The 27191-nt window shown below is 37.7% G+C and overlaps 3 protein-coding genes and 1 pseudogene across 3 annotated transcripts in view; 3 read left to right on the top strand and 1 right to left on the bottom strand.

The window, feature by feature from the left end:
* Positions 1–1081: 1081 nt before the first annotated feature.
* Positions 1082–12944, top strand: engase (endo-beta-N-acetylglucosaminidase). The gene is made up of 14 exons (XM_052550915.1): positions 1082–1318; positions 1789–1865; positions 2026–2227; positions 2316–2464; positions 4996–5150; positions 5229–5377; positions 5486–5657; positions 5881–5984; positions 6108–6219; positions 6769–6953; positions 7027–7169; positions 7263–7362; positions 7649–7760; positions 9561–12944. The coding sequence occupies exons 1-14, from the start codon at positions 1209–1211 to the stop codon at positions 9969–9971; spliced, it is 2181 nt and encodes a 726-aa protein (XP_052406875.1). The 5' UTR covers positions 1082–1208; the 3' UTR covers positions 9972–12944.
* An 87-nt stretch (positions 12945–13031) lies between these two features.
* Positions 13032–17589, bottom strand: LOC127952467 (retinoid-inducible serine carboxypeptidase). The gene is made up of 13 exons (XM_052550917.1): positions 17369–17589; positions 16597–16736; positions 16351–16440; positions 15983–16138; positions 15825–15899; positions 15302–15374; positions 15066–15103; positions 14704–14832; positions 14511–14601; positions 14312–14425; positions 14092–14229; positions 13498–13661; positions 13032–13311 (listed from the first exon to the last, which is right to left on the bottom strand). Exons 1-13 carry the CDS (start codon positions 17433–17435, stop codon positions 13249–13251), a joined length of 1338 nt encoding a protein of 445 aa, XP_052406877.1. The 5' UTR covers positions 17436–17589; the 3' UTR covers positions 13032–13248.
* A 14-nt stretch (positions 17590–17603) lies between these two features.
* Positions 17604–19059, top strand: LOC127952134 (coilin-like; annotated as a pseudogene).
* Positions 19060–22454: 3395 nt separating this feature from the next.
* The window catches only part of rab11fip4a (RAB11 family interacting protein 4 (class II) a), a 40173-nt gene continuing 35436 nt past the window's right edge, over positions 22455–27191 (top strand). Inside the window, exon 1 of the mRNA XM_052553313.1 lies at positions 22455–22700. Within this exon, the coding sequence (XP_052409273.1) occupies positions 22548–22700 (153 nt within the window). The 5' untranslated portion in view covers positions 22455–22547. The remainder of the gene's footprint in view (positions 22701–27191) is intronic.

Here is a 27191-nt window from a genome sequence, read left to right on the forward strand (position 1 = left end):
TGCACTTCACAATCTCACTCTTCTCAACAGGGATGTCGTTGAGCAACAGGATGAGGAAGACCATGATGACGGCTCTCTGAACCACACAACCTTGAAGCTAGAGCAGGGGAACACGTGCAGGATAATCTGACCGCTGTGTCTGCTCCAAACTTTCATGTGCCTGCACCCCATGAGCACGACTACCTGAAAAACATTTACACAGAGTTTACAAGTATATGCATTGATCTATTACTTTTGTAGTGGGCTAAACCACTGAAGTGGTTCAAATTTATAAATAAATTATACATTTATCCAAAGTGACTTACAGTGCATTCAGACTAACAGTTTTTACCTAACATCTGTTCCCTGGTATTCGAACCCACAACCTTGCACTGCTAACGCAATGCTCTACCCCTTGAGCCACAGGAACACCAGTGTGTCCTTGAGCAAGGCTCGCTTCTCCAGGTTGATCAGGGGATTGTAGGCCCCTGTAATAAGAGCACTGTCAATCACTTCAGATAAAAGCTCCATCACATTTTTTGATGATGCTTTTGAAACTTCTGAAAGTCGGCCTTCATTGTTTAAACATTAACCAGCTGAACAAACATTACCAAAATCACATCCTCAGTGTCTTGTGGTCTTTCTCTAGATGCTCTCACTGGCTCTGGGGTCACTAAGGATGAAAACACCACAGCAGCATCTGGTCCTGATGAGACAGTAATAGCTGGAGTGATGGAGCGTCTTATCTGTGACTCTCGATCATTTCCAGGATGATGCTGTAGTCTTCTCCATCCTCAGTGCACACACCAGTCTACAGACATGTTCATGTCCTACAAAAATACACAATACAAAAAGTCATTATATTATTCTTTTGTTTCAGGTTTTCCCTCTTTTTCACCTTTCCTTGCAGGTCCTGCTCCACCACAAAAGAACGTTTTGAAATACATTTTAAAACGGGCAGTTTAATTTCATAATATCCCATCCGGGTAAAGTAATGACCTGTCGCCTCTGTTGTTTTTGTACAGTCATTTTAAAGGTCTACTCTTCTGCCCTCTAGTGAAGCTTTATAGCAACACCGTCGTGCAGGATGACGTGCTGCCGCTCTTTCAGCCAATCAGCGCACAGGCGGAAGCTGCTCGTTCTTTCTGTTTCTAAAACAGAAAGAAAGTCTCACGGCTGCTAGAAATTACTGTTTTATCTGGAAACTTGCTATCCGTTGACATTTGTAAATGGAAAGTGTTTCTACAAAAGAGAAAGATAACATGACATACCGCAAACGAAAAAGTGAAGAAACTACAAGCAGTAGTACAAGTAAGATTGGTAAAATTGAAGAGAACAGGTGAGTTAACTTGGCTTTGACGTATCTGCATGCTATGTAACTTTACTCTTTTATTACCCTTACAACTTAAATGCGACCCTGGACCACAAAACCACTCACAAGGGTCAAATCTTTTTCGAAATCGAGATTTAAACATTGTCTGGAAGCTGAATGAATACGCTTTCCATTGATGTATGGTTTGGTAGGACAGAAAAATAGCATTTAAAGTTCAAATGAAGTCCTTAGCAATGCATATTACTAATCAAAAGATACGTTTTTATATATTTACTGTAGGAAATGTACAAAATATCTTAATGGAATATGATCTTTACTTAATTTACTAATTATTTTTGGCATGAAAGAAAATCCATAATTTTGGCCCATACAATGTATTGTTGGCTATTGCTACAAATATAACGTTACCCGTGATACTTCTGACTGGTTTTGTTCTCCAGGGTCACAAATGTTTAATGTAATGTTTGTTTATTCAGCTCTGAGTCTTGCCTCAGTCAGCCAAGTGATCAAAGTGTTCATGAAGTCATAACTTACGAGCCATCTAGTTTGCCAGGTACTGATCATAAAATCGGCATCTTAATCTTTTTATTTTATTTTATATATATATATATATATATATATATATATATATATATATATATATATATATATATATATTTTTTTTTTATAAAGAGTACTGACTCTTTAAAGTATTTTTGTGTGTGATCTAACAGCAGTCCACTATGATCCTGACACGACTGAGCCCATCAGCTGCAGTCTGAAGTCTCTTGATGAATTATTATCGTGGAAACGCAATGAAGCAAGTCCTTTTAATGTGGCCACTGTGCCTTTGGCTAGCAGGTATCCTCCACTGCACAGCTGCCCCAGACGCACATTGGTGTCCCATGACATGATGGGTGGCTACTTGGAGGACAGGTACAACTCTGAGGTTAACTGATTTTCAAGCGTGTTATGGCCGTTTCATTAGTTATTTTCATGGTCCTGTCTTCTCTTCTCTGCTGAGGTTCATTCAAGGTGCAGAGGTGGAGATGCCATATGCCTTCTATCACTGGGAGTATATTGACATCTTCAACTACTTCAGTCATCAGATGGTCACCATTCCTCCTGCGGTTTGGACGAATGCAGCACATAAGCATGGAGTGCTCTCTATAGGTGAGGCTCTTGGTGGGATTTTAAGGACTTGCTGTAAAAAGAAGATCCTTGTAAGAAAGAAGTATGCTGTAGCACAGAAATACTATATATTATAAAAGTGTAAACTGAAGGTATTTTTTTCCTGACACTAAAATGCATATTGTTTGCCTATTATTATATTTTATTTGCATATTGTTATATTTCAGATTAAATTAGTTTGAAATGTAGTACTGAATAACATATCCAACATACTAAAGTACATGGTTACCACATCAAGTTAAGTGTACTTTAAATGACAAAAAAAAAAAAAATTAAGAAAAACGTACTGACATTGTTACAAAGTTAATTTTTTTTCTTAAAAGTGCATAATAAATATATACAGTTCACACACACATTATGTAAAAAAAAAAAAAAAAAAAAAAAAAAAAAACTTTTATTTTGGATGAGACTAATCATTTGAAAGCACTAAAAAAGATATTTTCAGGATTTGAATTACGCTACAAGGGTTCATTCAATATAATTGTGCTGATATCTTTTTCACAAGGGTAATTCACCCCAAAATAACAATTTTGTCAACATTACCTCAACCTGATATTGTTCCAAACCATGTTTGTTCTTTCTTCTGTGAAACACAAAAGGAGAAATTTAGCAGAGTGTCCAAGCTGCTCTTTTCCATACAATAGACAGCAGGTGATGTCCATCAGGACAAAAAAGCATCATAAACGTAATCCATATAAATTGCTTTCTATATTAAAAGTGTTCTGAAGCCATATGACCTTGAGCTTGTGATAGGTCCTTTATGGAAAAAAATAAAAACTAAAATATATATATAGTGACTCAAATTTCAGCCTGCTTTATACAAAGAGCCTTTTGAAGAGTCATAATATATCACACAAGTCATATAGACACTTTGGATATAAATGTATAGTTGTAGTTGTATAGTTGTACAAATTGGGAATAAAAACAGAATGCAATGATGTGGAAGTTTCAATATTTCAATTCAATTTCAATATTTTATTCAGAATACAACATAGATAACATAGCAAATGTTTAAACTGGCATCAACACATCTCAAAAAAGTTGGGACAAGGCCATGTGTGGCATCCCCTCTTCATTTTATAACAGTCCGCAAACGTCTGAGGTCTGAGGAGACAAGTTGCTCAAGTTTAGGAACAGGAATGTTGTCCCATTTTTGTCTAATACAGGCCTCTACAGTAGTTGCTCAGCTGTCTTAGGTCTTCTTTGTCGTATCTTCCTCTTAATGATTCGCCAAATGCTTTCTATGGGTGAAAGATCTGGACTGCAGGCTGGCCATTTCAGTACCCAGATTCTTCTTCTACGCAGCTATGCTGTTGTAATTGATGCAGTATGTGGTCTGGCACTGTCATGTTGGAAGATGCAAGGTCTTCCCTGAAAGAGACGACGTCTGGATTAGAGCATATGTTGTTCTAGAACTTGGATATACCTTTCAGCATTGATGGTGCATTTCCAGATGTGTGTTCTGCCCATGCCACACGCACTCATGCAACCCCATACCATCAGAGATGCAGGCTTCTGAACTGAGCGCTGATAACAACTTGGGTTGTCCTTGTCCTCTTTAGTCTGGATGACATGGCGTCCCAGTTTTCCAAAAAGAACTTCAAATTTTGATTCGTCTGACCACAGAACAGTTTTCCACTTTGCCACAGTCCATTTTAAATGAGTCTTGGCCCAGAGAAAACACCTGTGCTTCTGGATCATGTTTAGATATGGCTTCTTTTTTGACCTATAGAGTTTTAGCCGACAACGGACGAATGGCACGGTGGATTGTGTTCACTGACAATGTTTTCTGGAAGTATTCCTGAGCCCATGTTGTGATTTCCATTACAGTAGGATTCCTGTATGTGATGCAGTGCCGTCTAAGGGCCTGAAGATCATGGGAATCTAGTATGGTTTTCCGGCCTTGACCCTAACGCACAGAGATTGTTCCAGGTTCTCTGAATCTTTGGATGATATTTTGCACTGTAGATGAAGAGAACTTCAAACTCTTTGTAATTTTTTCTGAGAAACTCCTTTCTGATATTGCTCCACTATTTTTCGCCGCAGCATTGGGGGAATTGGTGATCCTCTGCCCGTCTTGACTTCTGAGAGACACTGCCAGTCTGAGAGGCTCTTTTTATACCCAATTATATTGCCAATTGACCTAATAAGTTGCAAATTGGACCTCCAGCTGTTCCTCATATGTACATTTAACTTTTCCAGTCTTTAATTGATACCTGTCACAACTTTTTTGGAATGTGTAGCTCTCATGAAATCCAAAAGGAGCTAATATTTGGCATGACATTTCAAAATGTCTCACTTTCAACATTTGATATGTTATATATATTCAATTGTGAATAAAATATGAGTTTATGAGATTTGTAAATTATTCCATTCCTTTTTTACTCACAATTTGTACAGTGTCCCAACTTTTTTGGAATCGTGTTTGTTACATTCCTGTAATCAACCTCAGCACTTCTACACACAAGTGAAACCAGAATTGATGTATTAAAGTAGTCCTGTTCCCCTCTAAGGCACATTCATCACAGAGTGGACCGATGGAGAGAAGATATGTGAGGCCTTCCTTGCAGATGAGGAGAGTTACCGCGCAGCTGCCGATAAGTTGGTTCAGATTTCCCACTGCTACGGCTTTGAAGGCTGGCTCATTAACATAGAAAATGGGCTGAGTGTGAGTAACCAAGACACATCTGATTATATAGAGGATATAATGTGTGGTAAATTACCCCAAATTTCACTCACTCCTCAGGAGACTGCGGTGAAGAACACTGGCCCTTTTCTGCGCTACCTCACAGACCAGATGCATGAGCGCGTTCCAGGCAGTGTGGTGATCTGGTACGACAGCGTGCTGAAAAACGGCTCGCTTCAGTGGCAGAATGAGCTCAATGAAGACAACAGGCAAGTGATGGTCTTGAGGGATTATAGAGGGGCAGATCAGATCTGTGAGATTTATGCGGTAGATATTGTGCAACTTATGCCATCAGCTTCCTTTTGTCCTCCTTTCAGAATGTTTTTTGATGCCTGCGATGGAATATTCACTAACTACAACTGGACAGAGCAGAGTCTGGAGTGGATGAAGTCCTACTCTGGGGCACAGGGCCGCTTTGCTGACATCTATGTTGGAGTTGATGTGTTTGCGAGAGGGAAGGTGGTCGGGGGGAAATTTGAGACCAATAAGGTTAGTGAAGGTTTAGTTAGAGAATAATTTCAATATGTGAACACTACCATTCAGAATTCTGGGAAAGTTTAAATGCATTTATTTGAAACAGAAATCTTTTGTTAAATTATAAATGTCTTTACTGTCACTTTTGATTCATTTAATGCATCCTTGCTGAATAAAAACAGTACTATATCTCATTGGTTTTTGATTGAGTACAAGCCTCTTTTTGTTTTCTTATTAGGCTCTGGAGCTGATTCGGAAGTATGAGTTTTCAACAGCCATATTTGCTCCTGGGTGGGTGTATGAATGTCATGAAAAGGCAGATTTCCGCCAGAACCAGGATAAGTAAGTTCCCACTCGGACTGCTCATATTTTGCTCACTGTTTTGTGATGGAAAGTGCTCCTTGTAAGCACACACACCCAAGCAAACGTCCTGTCACCAATGTATTTTCTAATCGCTCATTTCAGATTTTGGAATTTGCTGTCTGATTTCGTTTATATCCACCGGCCCTCGTCCAGTCTTCCATTCATCTCCTCATTCTGTCAGGGCTTCGGGAAGAGCATGTACTGGAGGGGACAGGTACGCTGCACTTAAACACCTGTCTGACTCATCATATTCAGTTTGAACAATTCACTAACAAAATGTAAGAGCCCAATGAAATAAAATGTATTCATGGTTTCTAAAGATGTGAAGTATTTTTACGTTTTTTTTTAGACCCTCCGAAGCAAGCAGTCTTAAGTTATGGCTTATTTAGATTTCTCTAATATTCATGAAAACATGAGTGCTACACTTATAGTTCCAGTTCCAGCCACAGTTATAGATGATTTAATGTATCTGTATCAATCTACATTGGATATTTAATTGTTCATGTCTATTTTTACGTTTAGATTACCGTTACCTTCATCCACCCATAAGTGTCATGTTAAATGTAATTTTTAGAATGAATATACATTCTCATATTGTAATTCATAATGCCTAAATTCACTTGCGTTTAAGACAATCAATTTGAGTTTTTAGTGTTTTATTTTGAATTCATTTAGACAAACTAGTATTGGATTTACTTATCAGCCATTTTCAAATCTTGATGCATCCCTGGTCATTTCTTGTTTTTTTTTTGGTTTGATGTAGGTGGAGATGAAGAGAAGCTGGTTTAATCTGCATGCTCAGGAGATCCAGCCTCTGTATCTCTCTGAGAGCATGGCCAATGGCGGCTGGCTGAGAACCCGTGGCTGCTCCGAGGACGCTTGGATCGGAGGCAGCTCTCTGATGGTGGAGGGCCTGATTCCATCGGGACTTTCTGAAGTCTGTGCAAGGTACTGGAGGTTTTGTTTACACTAGAGGTCAAAAAAATCTTAGACCAAACACCTTCTTTCTTCCCCTTTGTAGGATATTTTCTCTCCACATTCCCTTGGCCCCCAAGACATTTGTTTCTTTTGTCTACAAGCCACAAGTGGGGGTGAAGATATCCCTGGAGCTGAAAACGATAGATGGTCCTCTGTGCACATTCAGTGGGACGGAAGAAATCGCATGTGAGTGGTCTTACAGGCCTTGTTCTTTAGATTTCTTCGAGTCTCAGTCTGAAGCGGTCACATTTAAATCTGCTGAATCTGCTGTGTGTTTAGCTAGCAGTGTCTTTCCAGAAGCATTAGAGGCGGACAACCAGTTGGTTGAGCAGTTTGCACAGAATTGTGGCCGGTGGACTTTGGATGGCTGGACTGCCAGGTGAGAGGCTAAAAAATTGTATGTTTATGATATATAAGCATTTTTAAAGGTCCCTATACGTTTAACTGAAAAATGAGCAAGTGTGACAATGAGGAACAATTACCTGGAAATTTATGTCAGAATTCATGTTCAACTCTTCGCTATTGTTCACAAGCCAATGATTATTCAAAAGCCTGCATGCCATAGGTTGCTGACCCCTGCCCCCTGCTCAAGTTGAAATATTTTTGGGCATACCAGATATATGTAATACCTTCTCTATTCAAACTGGATGTGGTTCTATGCATAGGTGTTTCCTGTTGAAAATGGTTGGCTGCTCATTGAGAGACGTTTGTATTCGTGTTTCCCGAGATGAGGGCGATGAAGATGTTTCCTTTAACTGCAGGATTGGAGAGATTATGGTGAGAGACACCTGTACATTACAAATGTCTTCTATATGAATGGATGAAAATTTTCTTACTAAAGACTACTTCTAATAATGTTTTTAAATTGGTATTTTAAAAAAATGGACAGACAATACAAAATGTAAAAATATAAAAATATGGGAATGAGCAGCACACATTTAATACATTAACTTTTCTGTTTGGTTTGACAGGAATATTAAGACTTTAACACAGTGCCTATAAAAAGTATTCATACCCCTACATTCGGTTATATTGCAGCCTTTTGTTAAACTGCTTTGAATGACCCCCCCCCCCCCACATCACTCTACACTCCATACAACCATAATGACAAAGCAAAAACAGAATTGTCACAACTTCATAAATATATATAAAAATAAAATAACTGAAATAAGTACATTGCATAGCTAAATATTTAGCTGAAACACCTTTACAGTGTCAAATCCTCTTGGGTATAATATGACAAGCCTTGCACATCAGAATTTGGCAATTATCAGCCATTGTTCTCCTCCTCTCTCCACATCTCAAGCTCTGTCAGGTTGGACGGGGGCAGACACACATTTCCAGGTCTGGCTGGGCCACTCAAGGACATCCACAGAGTTGTCTGTAAGCCACTCTTGCTGTGTGTTTAGGGTCATTGTCCTGTTGGAAGATGTTCCTTCTGCCCGGTCTGAGGTTCTGAATGCTCTGGTCTGGGTTTTCAGTAAGGCTCAATCTCAATATTTTGGTGCATCATCTTTTCTTCTACTCTGACGAGTCCCTCAGTCCCTGTCACTGAAAAACAGCCCCACAGCACGAGGCTGCTGCTAGCACACTTTACTTTTGGGATGGTACTGTGTAGGTGTTGAGCAGAGCTGGTTTCATCAGGTTCATCCGACCAGAGAATCTTGTTTCACAGAGTCTGATGGTCCTTAAGGTGCTTTTATTTTTTTCCCCCTCCTGGTTGTTTCAAACTTCTTCCATTAAGGGTAACAGAGACAGAGAGAACATGCTTCTGTGAACCTTCAGTGAAGCAGATTTTTTTTTCTGAGATTTCCCAGATGTGTGGCTTGACACAAACCTCTTTCTGAGCTCTACGGGCTCAGTTCTTTTGACCTTGGTTTTTGCTCTGATATGCAATTGAATTTGCCACAGGTTAACTTCACTTGAAGTGTAGTAACATCTATAAGCAAAATGAAAGCTCCCAAGCTAATGTTTTAACTGTATGAGTTAAGTATATGATTACTAGCAATGGAATTTAGAAATTATTTTAAGTTTTTTTATTTTTAATAAATTTGCAAAGATGTTAAAAACCTGTTTTTTGCTTTGTCATTATGGTGTATCGAGTGTAGATTGATGTGGAAAAAAGGAATTTAAGGCAGTTTAACATCAGGCAACAACATAGCAAAATGTGAAAAAAATGAAGGGGTAGGAACACTTAAAGGCACTGTACATCAAATGTGAATATAGAAATTTCTTAAAAAATATACAGTAAGTTGCATAATCGCCTTCCAGGTTGTCCTACAAATTGATATCCTGACTTAACATAGTACACTACCATAAAAAAATGTTGGGGTCTGTAGGATGTTTTCATGTCTGTGAAAGAAGTCTCTTATGCTGGCCTACCTAGGCTGTATTTATTTGATCAAAAATACAGTAAAAGAGCAATAATGTGAAATATTATTACAATTAGTTTTTACTGTCACCTTTAAGAAATTCAACCTTGCTGAAAAAAAAGAAGAAGTATTTAATCCCTAATTGATGAGTGCACATATAAAGTTGGGAGTAGCTAAATGATCCGTTTCTGTTTTTTTTGCACAGCTGTTGGATGCAGAGAGTCTTCAAGCACCCCTGCAGTCTGTGGAAGGCATCTGTGTGAATGATGTGGTGTGGCACACAGCTACTTCGAATGGAGACGGTCACACACTCAAGGTACTTCTGAATGCCACGTTACGCTGGCAATACCCCATCCAGCAGGTCCGCCATTTCCGGATTCACTGGAGGCATCTCCGTGGTCCTGACCCTCGCATTCCCCCTGGTCCACTGACTCTGATTGGCAGGTCTTACTCTACCCTGTACCGTGTGGTGGAGCTGGAGGTGCCTGCCGCTCCGGGTCTCATAGAGCTGGTGGTGGAGCCCGTGAGCAGAGAGGGATTCAGAGTGCCTGAAGTTCAGTGGGGCCGCCGCACACTCAGCTACAGCGCCAGCTCCTCACACAACCCTTCAGTCTGAAACCTTATTGATCAAGTGCCTTAATAAATGGGTCAACATCACTATAAACTGCCTTTGAGACGTCACTATTTCCAAAATATAAATACATTTTTTTTTTTTTATTAAGGAGACTGTAGGCTGTTAGAAATGCATATTGGTCAAGCTCCTGCACTTTTTTTTTAAAAAAGACTGCAGTTTCTAGTAAACTACAAAATATGTCCACTCTGTCATGGACAAATTTAAAGTAGGGTATATTCATGCAGGTATGCATGACATTTTGTAAAATTCTTACATTTCAATCGATTTAAATTAGAATAGTAAGACACTATTGGGCTGTTCCCAAATCAAATTAAATCATTATATATATATATATATATATTAAATAATTGTAATTTCCACAGACTGTATACACTGCACTTAGAATTGCATAAATAAAGCTATGAGATTAATGGGTTTTAAGTGTTAATGAATAAAAATGTAATATTCAATTCTGATAGTAATAAAAAATGAAATCATACTCTAAATTTCGAAACTAAAGCCACTCACTAGATTAGTTAAAACCCGGATTAATTCATTAACGAAACATGGCTTTATGTTGCTCAGAGATGCACAACAGTTTCACTCTGGAGAAATAGAACAAAAACAGACAATATTGACAGTATTGTGTTTAAAAGATAACTATTATTATTTACAGATATTTTTTAGTTTTCGTTCATTGAACTGTTGTATAAATGCAATATCACATTCGCAATCGAACAGATATTCAGGAAAATGTCACTTTTGCTTACTAATCTTGAATTTTAGGCACATTCTAATCAGCTACATCACAGTGACTTCTATCATGTTCATCAATAAGCAACTGCAAGCAGTGGAAGATAGCATACAGTTCTGGGCTGGGGTGCATTCAGTGCATTTATCAATTCACCCTTTTCCCCCGTAATTAATCACTCCAATTTAACATGTTAAATCAATAGCCTTCATTAAAACATTATCAGAATTTGGCAAAAACTATGCACATGTCCCCCGTCATGGAAGGCTTTGAGACAGAGTGGACATTTTTGGTTCGCATTTAATAAACACATGGTGTACCTTCAGTCAGCAAAGTGTTTCATTGTTGAAGTTGAATATGTACTGCCTAAAATTTATATTTTGAATTTCTGAAAAACTTTTATGTAAATTAATATTTTACTAGGGTGGACATGTAAAGCTTGACAACATGCAGCTTCAAACACAATATGATGAAAATGAGGAAATATAATGTAGATACTTGGTGTACTTGCAGCAGATGTTTTAACCTCCGGTGAAGAAAGGATAAATGGATGTGGAGATTTCACTGTGTAGATCAGAGGGTTTCTTAAAGGGGCACTGACAACATCATGACAGGGTGGACAGCAATCAGGGACATGTGCAAAATGCTTAATATTATTATGAAAATAGAATATAAATGAAAAATCTGACATGTTTTATTAACAACTGGCTGAGGGAAAAAAGAATATTTAAAAAATAATTTTTAATATTGTGTTATTTAACCACTTTTTACACTCAGTGAAGTTAGATGAGCTGCGTGAGGGACATGCCAAAGTCACATACATCTAATCAAAGAAACGGTATAAAATGAGAAAAATAAATTTCAAGAGTCTGTAGTTGTAGTTATGTGTGCAAATGTTTGGCAAATTTTCATATTTAAGAATTGCATTATATTGTATTATGTTCACGACGACTGAGTGTTTCTGATAAGGACACCAAAGGCACTTTTTAGTGATTTTGACCCAAATGTGTGATTTGTTGGTGCAAAATATGTATTCCGTATTTCGTAAATGACTGAAAACTTAATTGAAGAGGCAGCAAATCAAATTTGCACTATATGCAATATTATTCTCATATGTGACCTAAGTGTGAATAAAAAAAAAGCAGAATAAAAAATATTTCCATTAATGTATGGTTTGTAAGGATATGACCATATTTGGTTGAAATACTGTTTGGGAATCTGGAATCTGAGGGTGCAAAAAAATATTGAGAAAATTGGCTTAAAATTTGTCCAAATTAAGTTCTTAGCAATGCATATTAACCTGTTAATTGTCACTCATGTTTTTGAAGATAGAGATGAATGTGTTTTATACAACATTTGTATAATTCATGACTGAAAACATTTTGTAACATGATTTTGATGTACCATTTACATGGTAATGCAATGTCTGATTTTAAAATGGGTTTTGAAGGATGAATTTTGAGATTTTATGTTTTCAAGTGATATATAACTTCTGATGATTTCTAAAATGTGATAGAGAAAAAGGCAACGAGGAAGTCTTTTTTTTAAACAAAGGTCAAAGCTCCCTTTGTAATGTAGATTTCTGAGGGTGCGCTCTTGTCATAAATTCATCTATTACTTTTCCTACATAATTTTTAACAAAAAATATTGGTAAAATATATGTTTGGGAGTCTTAGACCTTTCCAACGATATATAGTTTGTCAAGATTAGATTAGACGTAGGCGTCCCGTATACGGGAAGGGGTGACAATTAACAGGTTAAAAAATAAGGTTTGATATATTTATGGTTGGAAATGTACAAAATATCCTTACTTAATATCCTAATGGTTTTTGGCATAAAAGAAAAATCAATAATTTTGACCCATACCATGCATTGTTGGCTATTGCTACAAATATACCTGTGCTACAAGACAAGTTTTGACGTCTAGGGTCACATATATCCTTTATTATAGTAAAAGCAATTTTAAGTGCTATGGTGCATGTTGAAGACTATTGTGTGAGGACCAGAGTGGTCTTTCTTTTAGTGATTGCACATATATTTATAATTTAACATTTATTCATAAACTAAACTTGTACCTTGAACACAGTCATGTACCTTTTTCAAAATTGCAAAATTAAAAAGTCCTTGTTTATGCAGTTGTGTGAAAAGAAAGGAGATGATCCTAGTTTTCCTCCTCCTCGACTTGCAGATAAATTGTGTTGCAAATAAATGGGAATATTAAACAACTTTCAAGTTCGTTCTCTTGTCATGTTGTTTGAGGAAAAGTACCAAAAGTTAGTTCTCTCTTACCAAATTAAGTTTTCAGGCAACAATTTAAACCGTATAAAAAATTATGAATTTATTGTTTGCAGGCATTCAAATTTACAAATTTTACAAGACACAGGCATTAAAAAAAAACTGATTAGATAACCTCATAATCTCAACAAAAAGATTAAAAAAAAAAAGTGTCAGATTTTGGTAAAACATTCTTGTGTTGATTGTCTAAAAGTAGTTAGCAAGCCATTCCAGTTCGTATCTGAATGAGATCCATCACTCGTGCTGGGTCACCATCTTCAACATCCGCAGAGCCATTGGCCCCTGGTCAGATGGGATCTGTGATGATGTAATGGACAGAGATGGTCACATACACTCATGAAATCTAAAAATAAATACTGAGTAATGTATTTTCCCTTCAGAAAAATGAAGCCAAACCACCATAGCTTCTGCATTTAGACCATGCTAACACTACTTGAATATAATGATACTGAACCATTTAGAACAAAAAATAAAACTGTGTACCATATGCCCAGCTTTGAGGATCCAGTAGAAGGCAAAGTTCTTGTAGGTCTTATAGAAAGCTCCAGTTTGCCTCTGTGTTTGTGGGTCCTCCAGTGCCGTCCATTTCATTTTGTTGAAGTATTGGAGTCCGTCCCATTTCAGCTGTTTCACCCACAACTCCTGACCTGCTCACAAATAAACTCAAATCAATTATCACTGCACTGCAAAAACACTATCCTGACAACACCCAATAATAATGGTCTAAATATCAAACTGATGGGTAAAGTGGATTATAAAAAAAGCTTACTGACTTACAAACACCATCTATTAACATCCGACTCGGGTAATCTGATCACAAGCGGTCAGCTGTGGCACATTACCAATTACACCAAGCACTGCATTATGAGCACTTGAGATCAGATTTAATGGACAGGATGGTCTCTGGTTTCATGACTTTATAAATCAGTGTACAGCAAGTAGATTTTGTTTGCTGTCTGGGACATATTAGTTTGGACACACACAACTATCAAGTGTAAATGGCCCAAGCACTATAGTCTAAAATGTGTTGGTCGAGAGTTGCCATTCTGAAATGTTTCTAATGGTTGACGTCCTCACCCATTGTGTCCACTATGAGATCCAGCTGGCCATTGTAGATGGTAACATTGACTCCAGCAGCCAAAAGCTGATCTACAATGTCCACCACAGGTTTCATGAAATCTCCTGCCATGCTTTCAAACACTGCTTCAGCTTGTCCTGAAGAAACAGGAGAACACTTGTAAGACACACAGTGTTACACAATTACCTCATAAATTAAAATCATAAAAAGAATAATGACCTCCCCATGTGACATTATTTGGTATGACACCAAGCTTCTTTCTGATTGGCCCATTCATCAACTCTGAGAGGGACTGACGGTGCAAAGGGCGAATGTGGCGACGCTTCAGTGAGGCTGTAAAAACAAGACAAAACGGTGAGCAAACACTTCCATTTATTTCACAAAGAAAGTTTGAATTTGTGCATGATGAGCTTCTCACAGAGGAATCCATTGGTTTGATCTGAACTGGTCTTCACCATCTCATCTGAGTTTTGTGTGAGGATGTTATAGAAGTTCACACCATTTGTGTTCTGTAACAAAAATCACTGAATGAAGCATGCATTATATCTAATTTCTTGAATTAAACGATGCATTAAGTGAATTTAATCTTAAGCTCCTGGCGCTCGACTCACCTGTTCCACTACATTCTCAGTGATGGACCACAAGTCTGTGGCTTTTTGGTACTGGCCCTGTCTCACTGCTTCCAGCACTGCCTTTGCTGCATTAGTCACCTCGTCCAGTCCATTGTCATCCAACAGAGACTATAAACCACAGCACAGAGACACACATCAGTAGCATTAAACCCTCTGATCAACATGCATCTGAAGTGTCAGGACACAATCGCATACATTTCATGCACTAAATTGATTATACACCATCATTTTGGACCAAACTAATCAGAAACATTTGAATGGTAGTGTATTGTTTTGATCAGGCTAATGCAATCATGCTTAATCTCTCTGGAGAGACAGAGGTGTTATGATGAATGACTCACTGTGCTGTAAAGATAAGGACCCCATGTCATGACTGAATCTGCATAGAGAGCAAAAGCAATCAGATGTGTTGAGTGCTGTATTGTAATGCATCACACCCGGTTTTTGCTGTCATGTGAGTCAGGACTATACATGATGAATATGCATAATGAGTAGTAAACCAAGATATGATAACTCATTAAAGAGGAGACACATAGCTGTACACAAGCAGGCTAAATTTGACAAGCTTTTTACAGACCTACAGGAGAGATCCAGGAATCTCCCAAAGCCACCCCAGCAAAGTTGCATTTGATTGAACCAGCTTGAACAGCCTAAAGAGAGAGGAAATAAACATTCAGTGCAAATTAAATTAAACTAGAATAATCTAACAGATAAAGGCCCAGTTTCACAGACAGGGTTTAGACTAAACCAGGATTAGGCCATAGTTCAATTAGGAAAAAGTTTAAGTTTTATAAACGTGCTTAGAAAAAAAAAACTTGTGTGCTTTTTGAGATAAAACAAAGGCCCTAATATATTTTAAGATCAGTCGAAACAGCTCAGACTAACTTTTTAGTCTAGGACTATGCTTAAGCCTGGTCTGTGAAGCCAGGGGAAAAACTAGTATTTTAAACTGATGCCAGATTTACTTTTGCAGAAGTAGGAACTATTGTGACGCTTCCACATTTAGATGAAATCAGCAAGCACGTGACCTTTTTGGTCTTGTGTGTGTTGCTACAAAATGACTCTCATGAAGCCTAAAGGGAGAACAGTTATTTCAGTACCTTTGTGAGTTCGAGGGAAATAGCTGCTGCCATTTTGCCTCCATAAGACTCAGAAAATATGTAGAAGGGAATACTCTGTTGGGGAGAAAAGTGAGATACCATGTCAAATGTTGAAAATATATTAAGCTCAGTCTGATGGGTATTTTTGTTTTGCTTACTTGAAACTCTGTCTGTTTAGAGAAAAAGCTCTTGAGGAGGACCATCATGTCTGATGCAACCATTGCAACGTCCTTGGTGAGGGCATCTTCAGTGTCTGTGTAACTGTATCCGGTGCCCACTGGGTTATCCACAAATAACACACTGGCAGCACGCACCTGGATAGACACATATATTTGTAGGTGAAATATAAAATATTCACAAATTCCTTTTTTTTATGTATATAATGTGTATATATATATATAAAAAAAGTTATTTATAAAGAAACAATGAAAATCAAACGAGGCAATAAAATATTCTGTATTTCTCAAAATAAACTCCTCAATCAATACTATGGATATGGAAGTCTAGAAAATATATCTTTACATACCCAAGAGGTTTCTCTCGGCTTAAGGTCTCTGTCAAGAGGTCCAATTTCCTCAAAATTGCCAAAACCACAGCTAGATCCGCCAGGACCTCCCTAAAATAAACAGGAACATGAGCAACCATAGATGTAATACAGAAAAGAGAGGGAAAATCCAGCTGGAAAAACAGAAAAGGTATAACAGAGATATGATCTGGAGAAGGATGTGGAGAAGATATATGACGGATCACGCTGGGCAGATGAGTGACAAACCTGAAGCCACATAACCAGAGGTAGATCTTTATAACTGGCACTGGAGCTATTGCCGTAATAGAGCCACCAGAACATATGAGCTCCATCACGGACATCCACATATTCCCATGACTCTTTGGTTTCAACTGGAACACAACTTCCTGTGAAAACAAGAACAATAGAAATCACATTATATTAACTTAAGTCTGAAGATTGCACAAAACTATTCTTGTTCTGAATCCTCATTTGACCCTGTGCCTCATTTGCATACAGTTTGCAAGTTTTTGCTTTCATATGTTTCCAAATACGTTTTAATGTCAATGTTATAGAATTTGTTCTAACATAGGCATTATTTAATTATATTTGACATTGTGAATAATATAATAGCCAGTCATTAAATTAAAGCCAATTAAAGCGCATTAGTGTATCTGATTCATTAAAAAGAACCGACTCATACGTTCTAATAACGTGAATGCATGTTCGAATTCGAAAACCCTGGACAGAGCCTAAACTGAGAGAAATCATTCGGGTTCTTTATTATTTTAACTCGGTTCTCGGTTCACAGATTTGCGTATAACATGATGCAAATAAATTAAAAAACGGACATTCTCTTTCGCTTTCACTTTGTATCTAAAGTTACAAAACATATCAGTGCATCTCCTCATGTTGCAGTTCCACTCCTTAATACCAATAACCACAAAAAGTATAACTGTGCCGGAAAAGATACACACAATCCCTACAAATTTCCAAAGGGGTAACATTCAGCAGGCTATAATTTAGATATATTCCGTACCTTTATAAAAGCTCACAGCAAGCAGCAGCACAGCCAGCATGTCCATCCACGAGCGCGCCATTATCATCGATCTCAGTCTCTCTCAAACAGTCTGCCGCATGGGCTGTATTCAGACCCACCACCACCAAACCCAGTCCTCTGGACACTGTGGTGTGATGATCAGTATCATATGACTTCAGTCAGCTGACGAACATGGAAGTAAACTGTAGTTATTCTCTTCCACACCAAGAGAGAGCAGCAGAGTGTGTGTTTAAAACAGTGCGCGCCTCCATCATCCTGACAATGAACTGCTCGGGCATGGCCACCTCCAGTCTCAATTCTGTCAGGGTTAGATTGTACTTTGATTATCCTCCTCCCGCGACACCTGAGTGTCGGATGTGTTGGTTGTTGGTGAACTTAAACAAATGCCGAGCTGTCGCAGATCTTTCCAGCATCATAAAGGAAAAGTTTGGTTACAGCCGTAGGACTATTTTAGACTTGTATATAGAGGATTGCTACCTGCCTCCCACAGAAAGTATTTATATTGTCCGTGATAATGATAGCATAAGGTAAGAACTGTATTATGTAATAATATGGCGAACGTTTATGCTAGTTTAAATTACCTTTGTATAAGTATTTATCATTGACAGGGTGAAGGCATCCAGTGCTGTTTACATCAATGGAGAAGAAGTTTACCAGAAACCTGAAGCTCAAAACTCGAAGACCAAAACAAGAGGAAGAGAGGATGAAACGCAGATCAGCGAAGGTTTAAGTAAAAAAAAAGAAACATGAAGATGCACAAATCAATGGCTCGGCACCAGCAGAGGATGACAAGAAGAAGAAGAAAAAGAAAGAGGTAGAAGAGTCAGCCACCAAACATGCCACCCCTCAAAAGAAGACTGAAACCCTTTCTTCTACTAAAAACAACAGGAAAGGCATTTCTGCTGTCCCTACCAGTGACAAAACAACTCATGCCAAGACTCGGCAACCAACGTCAAGTTCTTCGGACAGCAGTGAGGATGAGTCTCACTATAAAACCCCTACACCAAAACCTAAACCCAAGCAGAATGGCGCTGCCAGAAAGTCACGGAAAGAAAGCACATCTTCATCGGATGACACAGAGAAATCCAAATGCAATGTTGCTGTACAGTCTCTTCTGGTTACACCTAAACTATCTAGCACAACCTCAAAACTTCCACTACAGACTCCACAACGCAGAGAGAGCTCCACTGATTCCTCTTCCTCATCATCATCACCCAGCCAGGCCAGAACCATAGCGAAGAAATCAGAAGTAGCAACTCTGCCCTCCACAGCTACAGCTCAGTCAGTCAGTCTCGTCTTCTCTGTCTAATAAGCCCCAGGATAAGGCAGAGAGCTCAGACTCTGAGGCCAGTGAAATAGAGCTGGTGATAAAGAAACCAAACCTGCAAGGAATGGGATTGAACATTGCTGGGCTGAGCCCTGGTGTTAGTGAAGCAGCAAACAGAGACCGAGGAAACACAAGAGGTCAGGAGAGAGGCAGAGGTCGAGGAGCGAGCCGAGGCAGTGGGAGAGGAGGTTTTGGTAGGGCCAAGGGAACACCTTGGAAACAAGACTTTCAATTCAACTATGAAAATGGAGAGCGGCAGAAAAAGAACGATTCTCTTAACTAATGAAAGTTTTATTGTGCAGATGAGTTGAAAGTGAAGATAGGAAGAAGATACTGCTACTAGGGCAGCACAAATTTCAAATTTCAAAAAATCAAATTTCTAATCGCGATTACAGTTATGGATGCCACAATTACCTAATCGTTCAAAGCAGCAATGAATCGTTCAAAATCCACTTATGTTATTCTGCGTGCCTAAAATGCGTTTTTACTTTCTACATGTTATCTTAAGGGTTTTCCCCATTATTTTAATTTTAGTTCTAGTATAACATTTATAATATCATTCATATTTTTACTTTTTTATAATTTAAAGAAACCAAAATGCTTAATACTATAGAAAAGCACTAACAAGTACTAAAAGCACTAATAGCTTTTCAGTTAGTTTTTTTCAGCTTGTTTATTTTCATATAAAAATACGGCATGTAGCCGCATCAAACAATGGTATAAACATCATTCAAAGGAAATTGTGATATTTTTGAACTGATAAAAATGGCCTTATTTAATGTTTTCAACCAGGGATCTGCATATAAGATGTACAAAACATAAACGATTTTCTTGGTAAAAGAAAAAAAAAAAGAAAAAAATGAATATTTTCTTGCTTATCATGTCATTATGTTATGATAATCAGTGTTTTTTGCTTCCTCAAAAAAATATTATTTTCACAGTAACATTTTCTTAAAAGTATAATATAGTAATGTTCTCAGCAAATTTTTATTAGTTTTTTTTTAAAGTCATTTCTATGTATTAATTAATAATAGATATTCTAAATTATAAGTACATGATTACATTCATTTTTTTTTTTTACATATTAATCGCCATACAGGTAATTTTTTGTGTTTCTGTAGAATCCACCTGAAATAGCTCCCAGATGGGACTACACTGCTTTACCCTTGCTGGCAGCTCCCCCTGCAGTGGGCCAAAAAAAGGTACAATGTGATATGATAAATGATAATAGATATACTTCAGTGTTTTTTTTTAATGCCTTGATAGTTCTTTCTAGATTCAGTGTCCACGTGTAAGTTCTCTTTGTGTTTTTCATGGTTCTCTCTAGTCTTAAAGCTTTTGGAGCTGACTGAGAACTACACACCAGAGGTGTCTGATTATAAAGTAGGCCATTTTACACTTCTTTAAAGCAAATTGTGTTGTGTGTAATGTAAATTAACAGTTTGCTGTTGTTATGTAGGAAGCGAGATTATTGCATTCAGTCCTCAAAAAAAATCTGAAGAACTGCCTGCTTTCCTTTCCCATATACCTCCATAGATTAGAAAACCCGTCAAAATAAGAGTCCCGCCTTAGTAAAGGAGATCTCATAGATATTTCAACGTACAAAAACTATGAGAAAAGAAATTATAAGATTAATCATAATAAACCCCTGGTTTCACAGACAAGACTTTAGCTAGTCCCAGACTAAAATGCACGTTTGAGCTGTCTCAACTGAAAATATCTTGCTCTGACATATCTGAAAATGTCAGTGTCGTTGTTCTTTGACAATTTTATTAAAGTTGCTTTTTTGTAAATGTTGCATTTCTTCTATGACATTTTTGTAAATATCTTAATTTAACTAAAGTCCTAGCTTACGCTAAACCCTGTATGTGAAACCGGGCCTTTTACAATAAAGACGGATTAAGTGTTATTTTACATGTTTTTACTTTATTTCTGTACCTGAAAACTGTTAAACCTACCCAAAAAGCACTGTTTATTTAATAAGTATTTTTGTTCTGTTGTATTTATGTAGTATCGGTATCGGCCCAAAGAATGCTGTCGGTGCATCCAAACATTATTGATAGGGAGATGTTTCAGATATCAGCAGTTGTAGTTGTATGGAAAAAAAATTGCTTGTAGTAAGAAGAGTGTTTTGGACTAATTAGCACCATGACTGATTATTTCTCAGATTTATATTATATTTTGAATTCAGATTACGGATCATAATTCCAACACTTGCTGGGGAAGTGCATTTTACACAAGTTTCAAAGGAATATAAATGTGTATATGCTATGTGTTATGTGTATGCACATGCAGTGTCCTGACAGTTGGTAAAGCTCTAAACCCTCTTTTGTAGTTTGGATTGTAACCCCATCCCCCAATCCCAAACAAATGTTTCTTCCTGATTATCCCTTTTAATTGTTGAAGTGAATAAGGGCAGTTCTTTGTACAAGTGTATGCTGTGGCAGGCTAAAACAAGCGTTTCTTTGATGTCTTTCCTGCAGCTGACTGAGCGCTGGGATTCTCTTCTGGAGCCCCGGCTCATTGTGGAGAATGTTGGATGATGGTCAGACAAAACATGTTAACTGAGCCAGACCTACACGGACAACCGTTTATTTTAATGCTGTTTTGTTGAAACAGTTTATTTCTAATATTGTATTAACCTTTAATTTTATTCTCAATGTCAGTTAAATAAATATTTTTTATTTAGATGGTAGTAGAGGTGATTGATTTATTATGAGTGTGTGTTTATACAGTGGGTGCAAATAGGCTGTTTTTACATAGGTTTAGGTTTTAGTATGAATTGCTTGATTCTTTGTCAGTCTCACCTGTCACAATTTGCACTTAGTGTAAACAATATTCTACTTGTTGCTTTTGAGAAGGAAATTTAGTGTGTTAATTTGTTCTGTTTAAAAATAAAGTTGAAAGTAAAAAAAACTAAAAACTGAGCAGCATTTCTGCTAGAATTTATACAATTCATGTCTTTAGATGAATTTTAAAAAAAAGTAGTGTCATCACAAAAGCAAGCAACAAAACTGAGACTAAAGCATATGTGTATTGTTTGTAATTATTTTTTCCTTTATGGTATTGTTACACCATGCAAAAATAAGTAAACATTTTAGACATGTATATGCTTGAAAAAGTTCCTCTATAAGTTGTTCTGAAACTTTTTGAACAGGAGATGTGTACATATTTAACTGTAGCAGTTTAACTGTTCAGGACAAAGGGACTCCAGAAGAACTATCACTAAACAAAACAACACCGTATTAAGAATCAAGAGTATGTAAACCTTTGAATCGGCTCATTTTTATACATTCAGCTATTATTTTCTCTTCTAAAATATCGTTTTTGTTAAATATTCAGGTCAATACTAAATAAACAATAACATGCATTTTGTATGATCCCTCTTATTTTGGTAAAATTGTTAACATTTTGCAGATTCCGAAAGGGGGTTGTAAACTTCCCAACATTAGTAGTGAATAGAATAAGAATATTATTCTGAACAGACGTAGCTATAAACCGATATCCATTCAGTAGTGTTGACACCCTGAGCAAGAGAACATGAACGGATACAGCCGATAATGTATCGTATCTTTTGTTTTGAAACCTCTTTAATTGGTGATCCGTTCTCTCTTAATTCAATCCCATCCGAGTTTCGTTGACACTTATGTCAGTTGCGTGAACCAATCCTAGCGAGCTAAAGGCGTGCGCGTCACACGCGACGTCAAAGCCTCCTCCTCCGCTGCGCCGAGGCTCTCCTCCAGCCGGACTGAAGCGATGCTGCGAGGCTGAGATGATGGAGAGCTCGCTCGCAGCTGCCCAGGCTCTCTGATACAGCGCCTCTTCACAAGGATGGACGGCAGTGTCTTCCCCGACCAAGAGCAGCTGCTGGGTTTCCTGAAAAAGCTCAAAGAAGTGTTCGACGTGTGCGACGAGGACGCAGACGGATATATTCGTGTTGAGCACTTCGTGGACCTCGGTCTACAGTTCGGCCAGGGAGATGAAGTAAGAACCTCTCTATTTATATATTCACTACCTCGTTTCGGAATGTGTGGCTTTTAAAATAGCGGAGCACTTTTGTACCCTACTTCTTTCAGTCTCTGGGTTCAATTAAAACGCTTTTTCCAAATTTGTGCAAACAGGTTGGTTTATCCACTTATAGTATTTTCTGTAATTGGTGCCAGACTGGAGCTATAGGTTTTTGGTTTATTTAGGATTCTTAGCAGTTTAATAATTGCACTTCCGCCAAGTAACCAAGACAACTGTCTCCTCACTCTCCCTCATCAGCTGTGATGTCATCAGGCATCACTTGCAGATTCAACCGTTCATATGTATATACGAATGCATATGATATAGCTGAATAAATAAGCTTTCCATAGATGTACGTATGGTTTGTTAGGATTAGACAATATTTGAACAAGAAACTGAAAATCTGGAATCTGAGGGTGCAAAAAAAAAAAATCACCTTTAAAGCTGCAGATGAAGTTCTTAATCTTATCCATGCACTAATCAAAAATTATATATTTATGAAAGGAGATTTACAAAATATCTTAATGTAACATGCTATTTACTTTAATATCATAATGATTTTTAGCATAAAATAATTATGACCCATACAGTGTATTTTTTTAGAGTAGGTTATATCCCAATATTAATTTCACTAGGCCATTGGGCATTTAAAATGAGAAAATTTGATAATGGATAATTGACTCACTGTACAGGACATGCAAAACATTAAGAATTATTATTCAGTTTATTATTTCAAGTATTCAAAAAAGTATTTCATGGAAAATGTAACCTAGTTTTGTTATTTTGCAAAATTCCAGCCTGTCAAATAATATATGTTTTATTTGTCTGTGTAGTTCAGTTTGTGCTTCCTAAAAGCTTGCCAATGAATGCTTTGGTCTAGACATCTGTCTAATGGAGAGCATCTCCAGTCAATATCCACTGCCCCGTGTGAGTTCTGCTCCTGCTGAATATCAGTTGAGTTTGTGTCTTTTATTGCATTCAGTTGCGATCAGCTCTCTGACAACAAAATATAGCATGTGTCTGTGGACTTTCTCATTTACACAGTTCTACTACATTTATTAATAAATCAATTAAAGTGGCAACATAATGAAAACACGATTGTCTCCCATAGGGATTTATTTAATGCTACAATAAAGCGTGTGATTGCGTTCCCCTCTCACGGTGATCGTTGAGTTGATCTGTCAGAGAACTGCCTGTAATTAGAGCGTGACCGAAACAAACATCATAATGACAGGAAACATGGGTGCTTTGGCTAATCCTCATGATCTTTTTCTCATTCTTCTGCCCAGCTGGGCCACACTGTGTTTGTCAGGAGGCCTTTTTAATTTTTTTTTTAGTAAGAATCACTCAGGAGAAGACGGACCCCTGAATGTGCTTTCTCATGTCATTAGGCTGATATGAAGGCACCATACAAACAGCAGAAATTACGGCTATAAAAATACTAATTTCCTTTGCTGTCACATGGCAATCGATGTTTAACACTCTGAGGATGCTGAAGAGGCCTTTCCTTTCAGTTAAAGCAGGGTGGTGTTTAAGTAAGTGCAGGTAGTGTTTTGGATCTGAAGCGTACACAGACTTTAAGAAAGATATCTGGATTTATCAGGGTCATTTTGAGATTGGCTGGAGATTTTGGTAATACATTAGTATTTTCTCTACTTGACACAAATTATAGTCTTTTTTTCTGCATTGTGTGCTGCTCAACCACGTGCAGCCGTTCTTGGTTGACGTTTGCTTTTTTGTTCAGCTGATTAAGATGTTTAATTGGCTTCCTTTACACATTCAATAGAATCCGTAATGAATTGAGGTGCCTCAAGGCTCTTTGACATTTAAAATAAGTCTCTATAGTCTCAGTGGAAACAAAGTAATGAAAGCAGTAATGAAAACGAAATGAGCAACCTGCCTCAGTTTGCCTACATCTTTTTCAGGAAACCTTGATGTTGTGCATGGCCTGGATTATTAAAATCACAGATTATCTCATTTGATTTCAGAAATGAATCCCATGCCAGCTCACTGAGTTGTCACAGAATGGTTTTATACCGAGTCAGGCCGTGGGACTGTTTTTCTTGCTAAACATGGTGAGACGTAAGCAGGAGTCAGCAGTGGTGACAAATGGGTGATTTTATCTGATTTATAGTGGGCACAAAGGGGAAGGACTCGTCGTCTTTCTAAACCTTAAATACAGATTAAAATACATACATATATATACATATATATGTATATATATGCATGTATGTATATTTAGCTGAATTCTATCACAACAGAATCTAACTGAATATGGAAAAATAGTAATAATAATCCTGAAAAAGTGCAATGAACAAAATGGCTATAAAGTAGTGTATTTCTCATTGTTTTGGTGCCAGGTTGTACCAGTTGCAGTGCTTAGTGCAGAAGGAAGTGATGTAACAGCAGGAGGTACAGTCACAGATGACTGGTCTCTGTGTGGTGCTAGTCACAGATTCTGACTCACAGTTGTGAGGAGCAGTTCATGATAGCAGCTTGAATGTTGGTGAAGACTGTCTCCTAGCTTCCCGTCAACCCCTCCTCCAATTCTTTTCTCTACTCCATTATTTACATTTCTCTAAATGTCATACCCTTATACCCATCCCTTCTTCCTTTTATATTTGCTGTTATCTCATACCCTTTCCTTTTCCTCTCCTGGCTCATATTTTTCTTCATCCTCCATCTAGTCTTCAGCTTCACTCCTTCTTCCTCCCCGTCGTCTCTCCCCTCCCCTTCTCCTCCTCCTCCTCCAGTCTGTTTCCTGATGATGTGGTTGTTGTGATTGGTATGCGTGAAGAGCACGAGGATGTTTCAGTGCAGAACGTGTGGTGAACATGTGTGCTGTGCTCTCCATCCCCTCCCACAGGCTGCACTGGGGTGGCCTTGAAGAGCGCTTGCTAACATTGAGCCCTTGATGCAACACTCACTGACAACAGCACGGCTTGACAGGGACCGTGACAGAAAACACAGTGACAAGACCGAGCTTTAATTTAATCTTTCACAGATGTTATTCAACCTTTCTAGGCTCAAACGTAACAGAATGCAAAACTGGCAACGAAAATGTTGCATAATGCATCACAAATGCTGACTGACTGTGAGGATGAAGACTGATGAAAGACTCTTGCTTGATCAGTGAGTTCACAGAAACAAAGAGTTCAGAATCAGCCTGCAGATATTCTGGGCTTGGTGTGAATTTTTTATTTATGCTGCTCTCACCAGTTTGTAGTTATGTAAACTGAACACAACTGCTCTAAAGTACTTCTTTAAATGAACATTTCGACTGAAAGGGTAAATTCTGTCACTGGTTACTCACCGTTCAAACCTGTATGACTAGTAAAGACATAATAAAAGAAAAATACCCCATGATTTTCTCACTCTCAATACATATGACTTGCTTCTCTCAGACGGATACAGTTATATAAAAAAATGTCTTGGCTCTTTCCAAGCTTTATAATGACAGTGAATGGCTGTTGATATTCAACAGTTCAATAGAAGTCCAATAAAGTGCATCTATCCAACATAAAAAGTGCTCCACATGGCTCCATGGGGTTAATAATTCCTTTTTTGTAGGAAAAATAAACATATTTAAACATTATAAACCATAATCTCTAGCTTCCACACGGGAGAGTGCCGTTCCAGCTGATTCACTGCCATTATAAAGCTGGGAAGAGCCAGGACATTTTTTACATTACATTATTCATTTAGCTGAAGCTTTTATCCAAAGCGACTTACAATTGCTATATATGTCAGAGGTCACATGCCTCTGGAGCAACTAGGGGTTAAGTGTCTTGTTTAGGGACACATTGGTGTCTCACAGTGGATTCGACCCGGGTCTCTCACACCAAAGGCATGTGTCTTATCCACTGCACCATCAACACCCCTTTTTAATATAACTCTGATTGTATTTATTTGAAAGAATAAAGTCAAACACACCCAGGATGGCTTGAGGTTGAGTAGATCATGGGGTCATTTCAAATTTGGGTGATCTATCCCTTTAATGAAACCAAAGAGATTTCTGTCGTTTTCATTTCCCTCAAACCTTCACACTGCGAAAAGTTTAAGACATTGTAAACCTAATCAGTATGAGTTGAGCATGAATTATGATTACAATGTCTTTATGAACTCTTTTGAAGACACTCTTTGCTTGATCTGAATTAGTGAAATCTCTAAATAAAATGTACCAAATTATGCTCCTCTTTTTCACTGATATGCAGATGATATTATATATTCAGTCTATGTAACCAGGGGCCTGCTTCACAAAACACATTTACCAAATAAGCCAGGGTATTTTTTAATTAAATAAGTCAGACTAACAGGGGTCTGTTTCACAAAACACGTTTATCAAATAAGCCAGGGTATTAATGACCCCAAATGGTAGTATACATGTTATATTTCTCTGAATCTTTGAGCTGAGCTAGAAGAGACATTTGGGCCAAGTGATTGATTTAGTCCACGTGTGTTCCTCTT

The sequence above is a fragment of the Carassius gibelio genome, chromosome B3 (assembly GCF_023724105.1).
Source record: "Carassius gibelio isolate Cgi1373 ecotype wild population from Czech Republic chromosome B3, carGib1.2-hapl.c, whole genome shotgun sequence".
Taxonomy (NCBI): domain Eukaryota; kingdom Metazoa; phylum Chordata; class Actinopteri; order Cypriniformes; family Cyprinidae; genus Carassius; species Carassius gibelio.

Bases quoted from the DNA above. Each gene is read 5' to 3' on its own strand.
- engase (XM_052550915.1), top strand. From the start codon at position 1,209: ATGGAAAGTGTTTCTACAAAAGAGAAAGATAACATGACATACCGCAAA. The intron at 2,465-4,995 runs GTGAGGCTCTTG...TTCCCCTCTAAG, and splicing joins GCATGGAGTGCTCTCTATAG to GCACATTCATCACAGAGTGG. The intron at 7,170-7,262 runs GTGAGTGGTCTT...CTGTGTGTTTAG, and splicing joins TGGGACGGAAGAAATCGCAT to CTAGCAGTGTCTTTCCAGAA.
- LOC127952467 (XM_052550917.1), bottom strand. From the start codon at position 17,435: ATGATAATGGCGCGCTCGTGGATGGACATGCTGGCTGTGCTGCTGCTT. The intron at 15,375-15,824 runs GTACTGAAATAA...CTCTCTCTTTAG, and splicing joins TTTCCCTCGAACTCACAAAG to GCTGTTCAAGCTGGTTCAAT. The intron at 15,104-15,301 runs GTCTGTAAAAAG...CTCTCTATGCAG, and splicing joins TTCCTGGATCTCTCCTGTAG to ATTCAGTCATGACATGGGGT.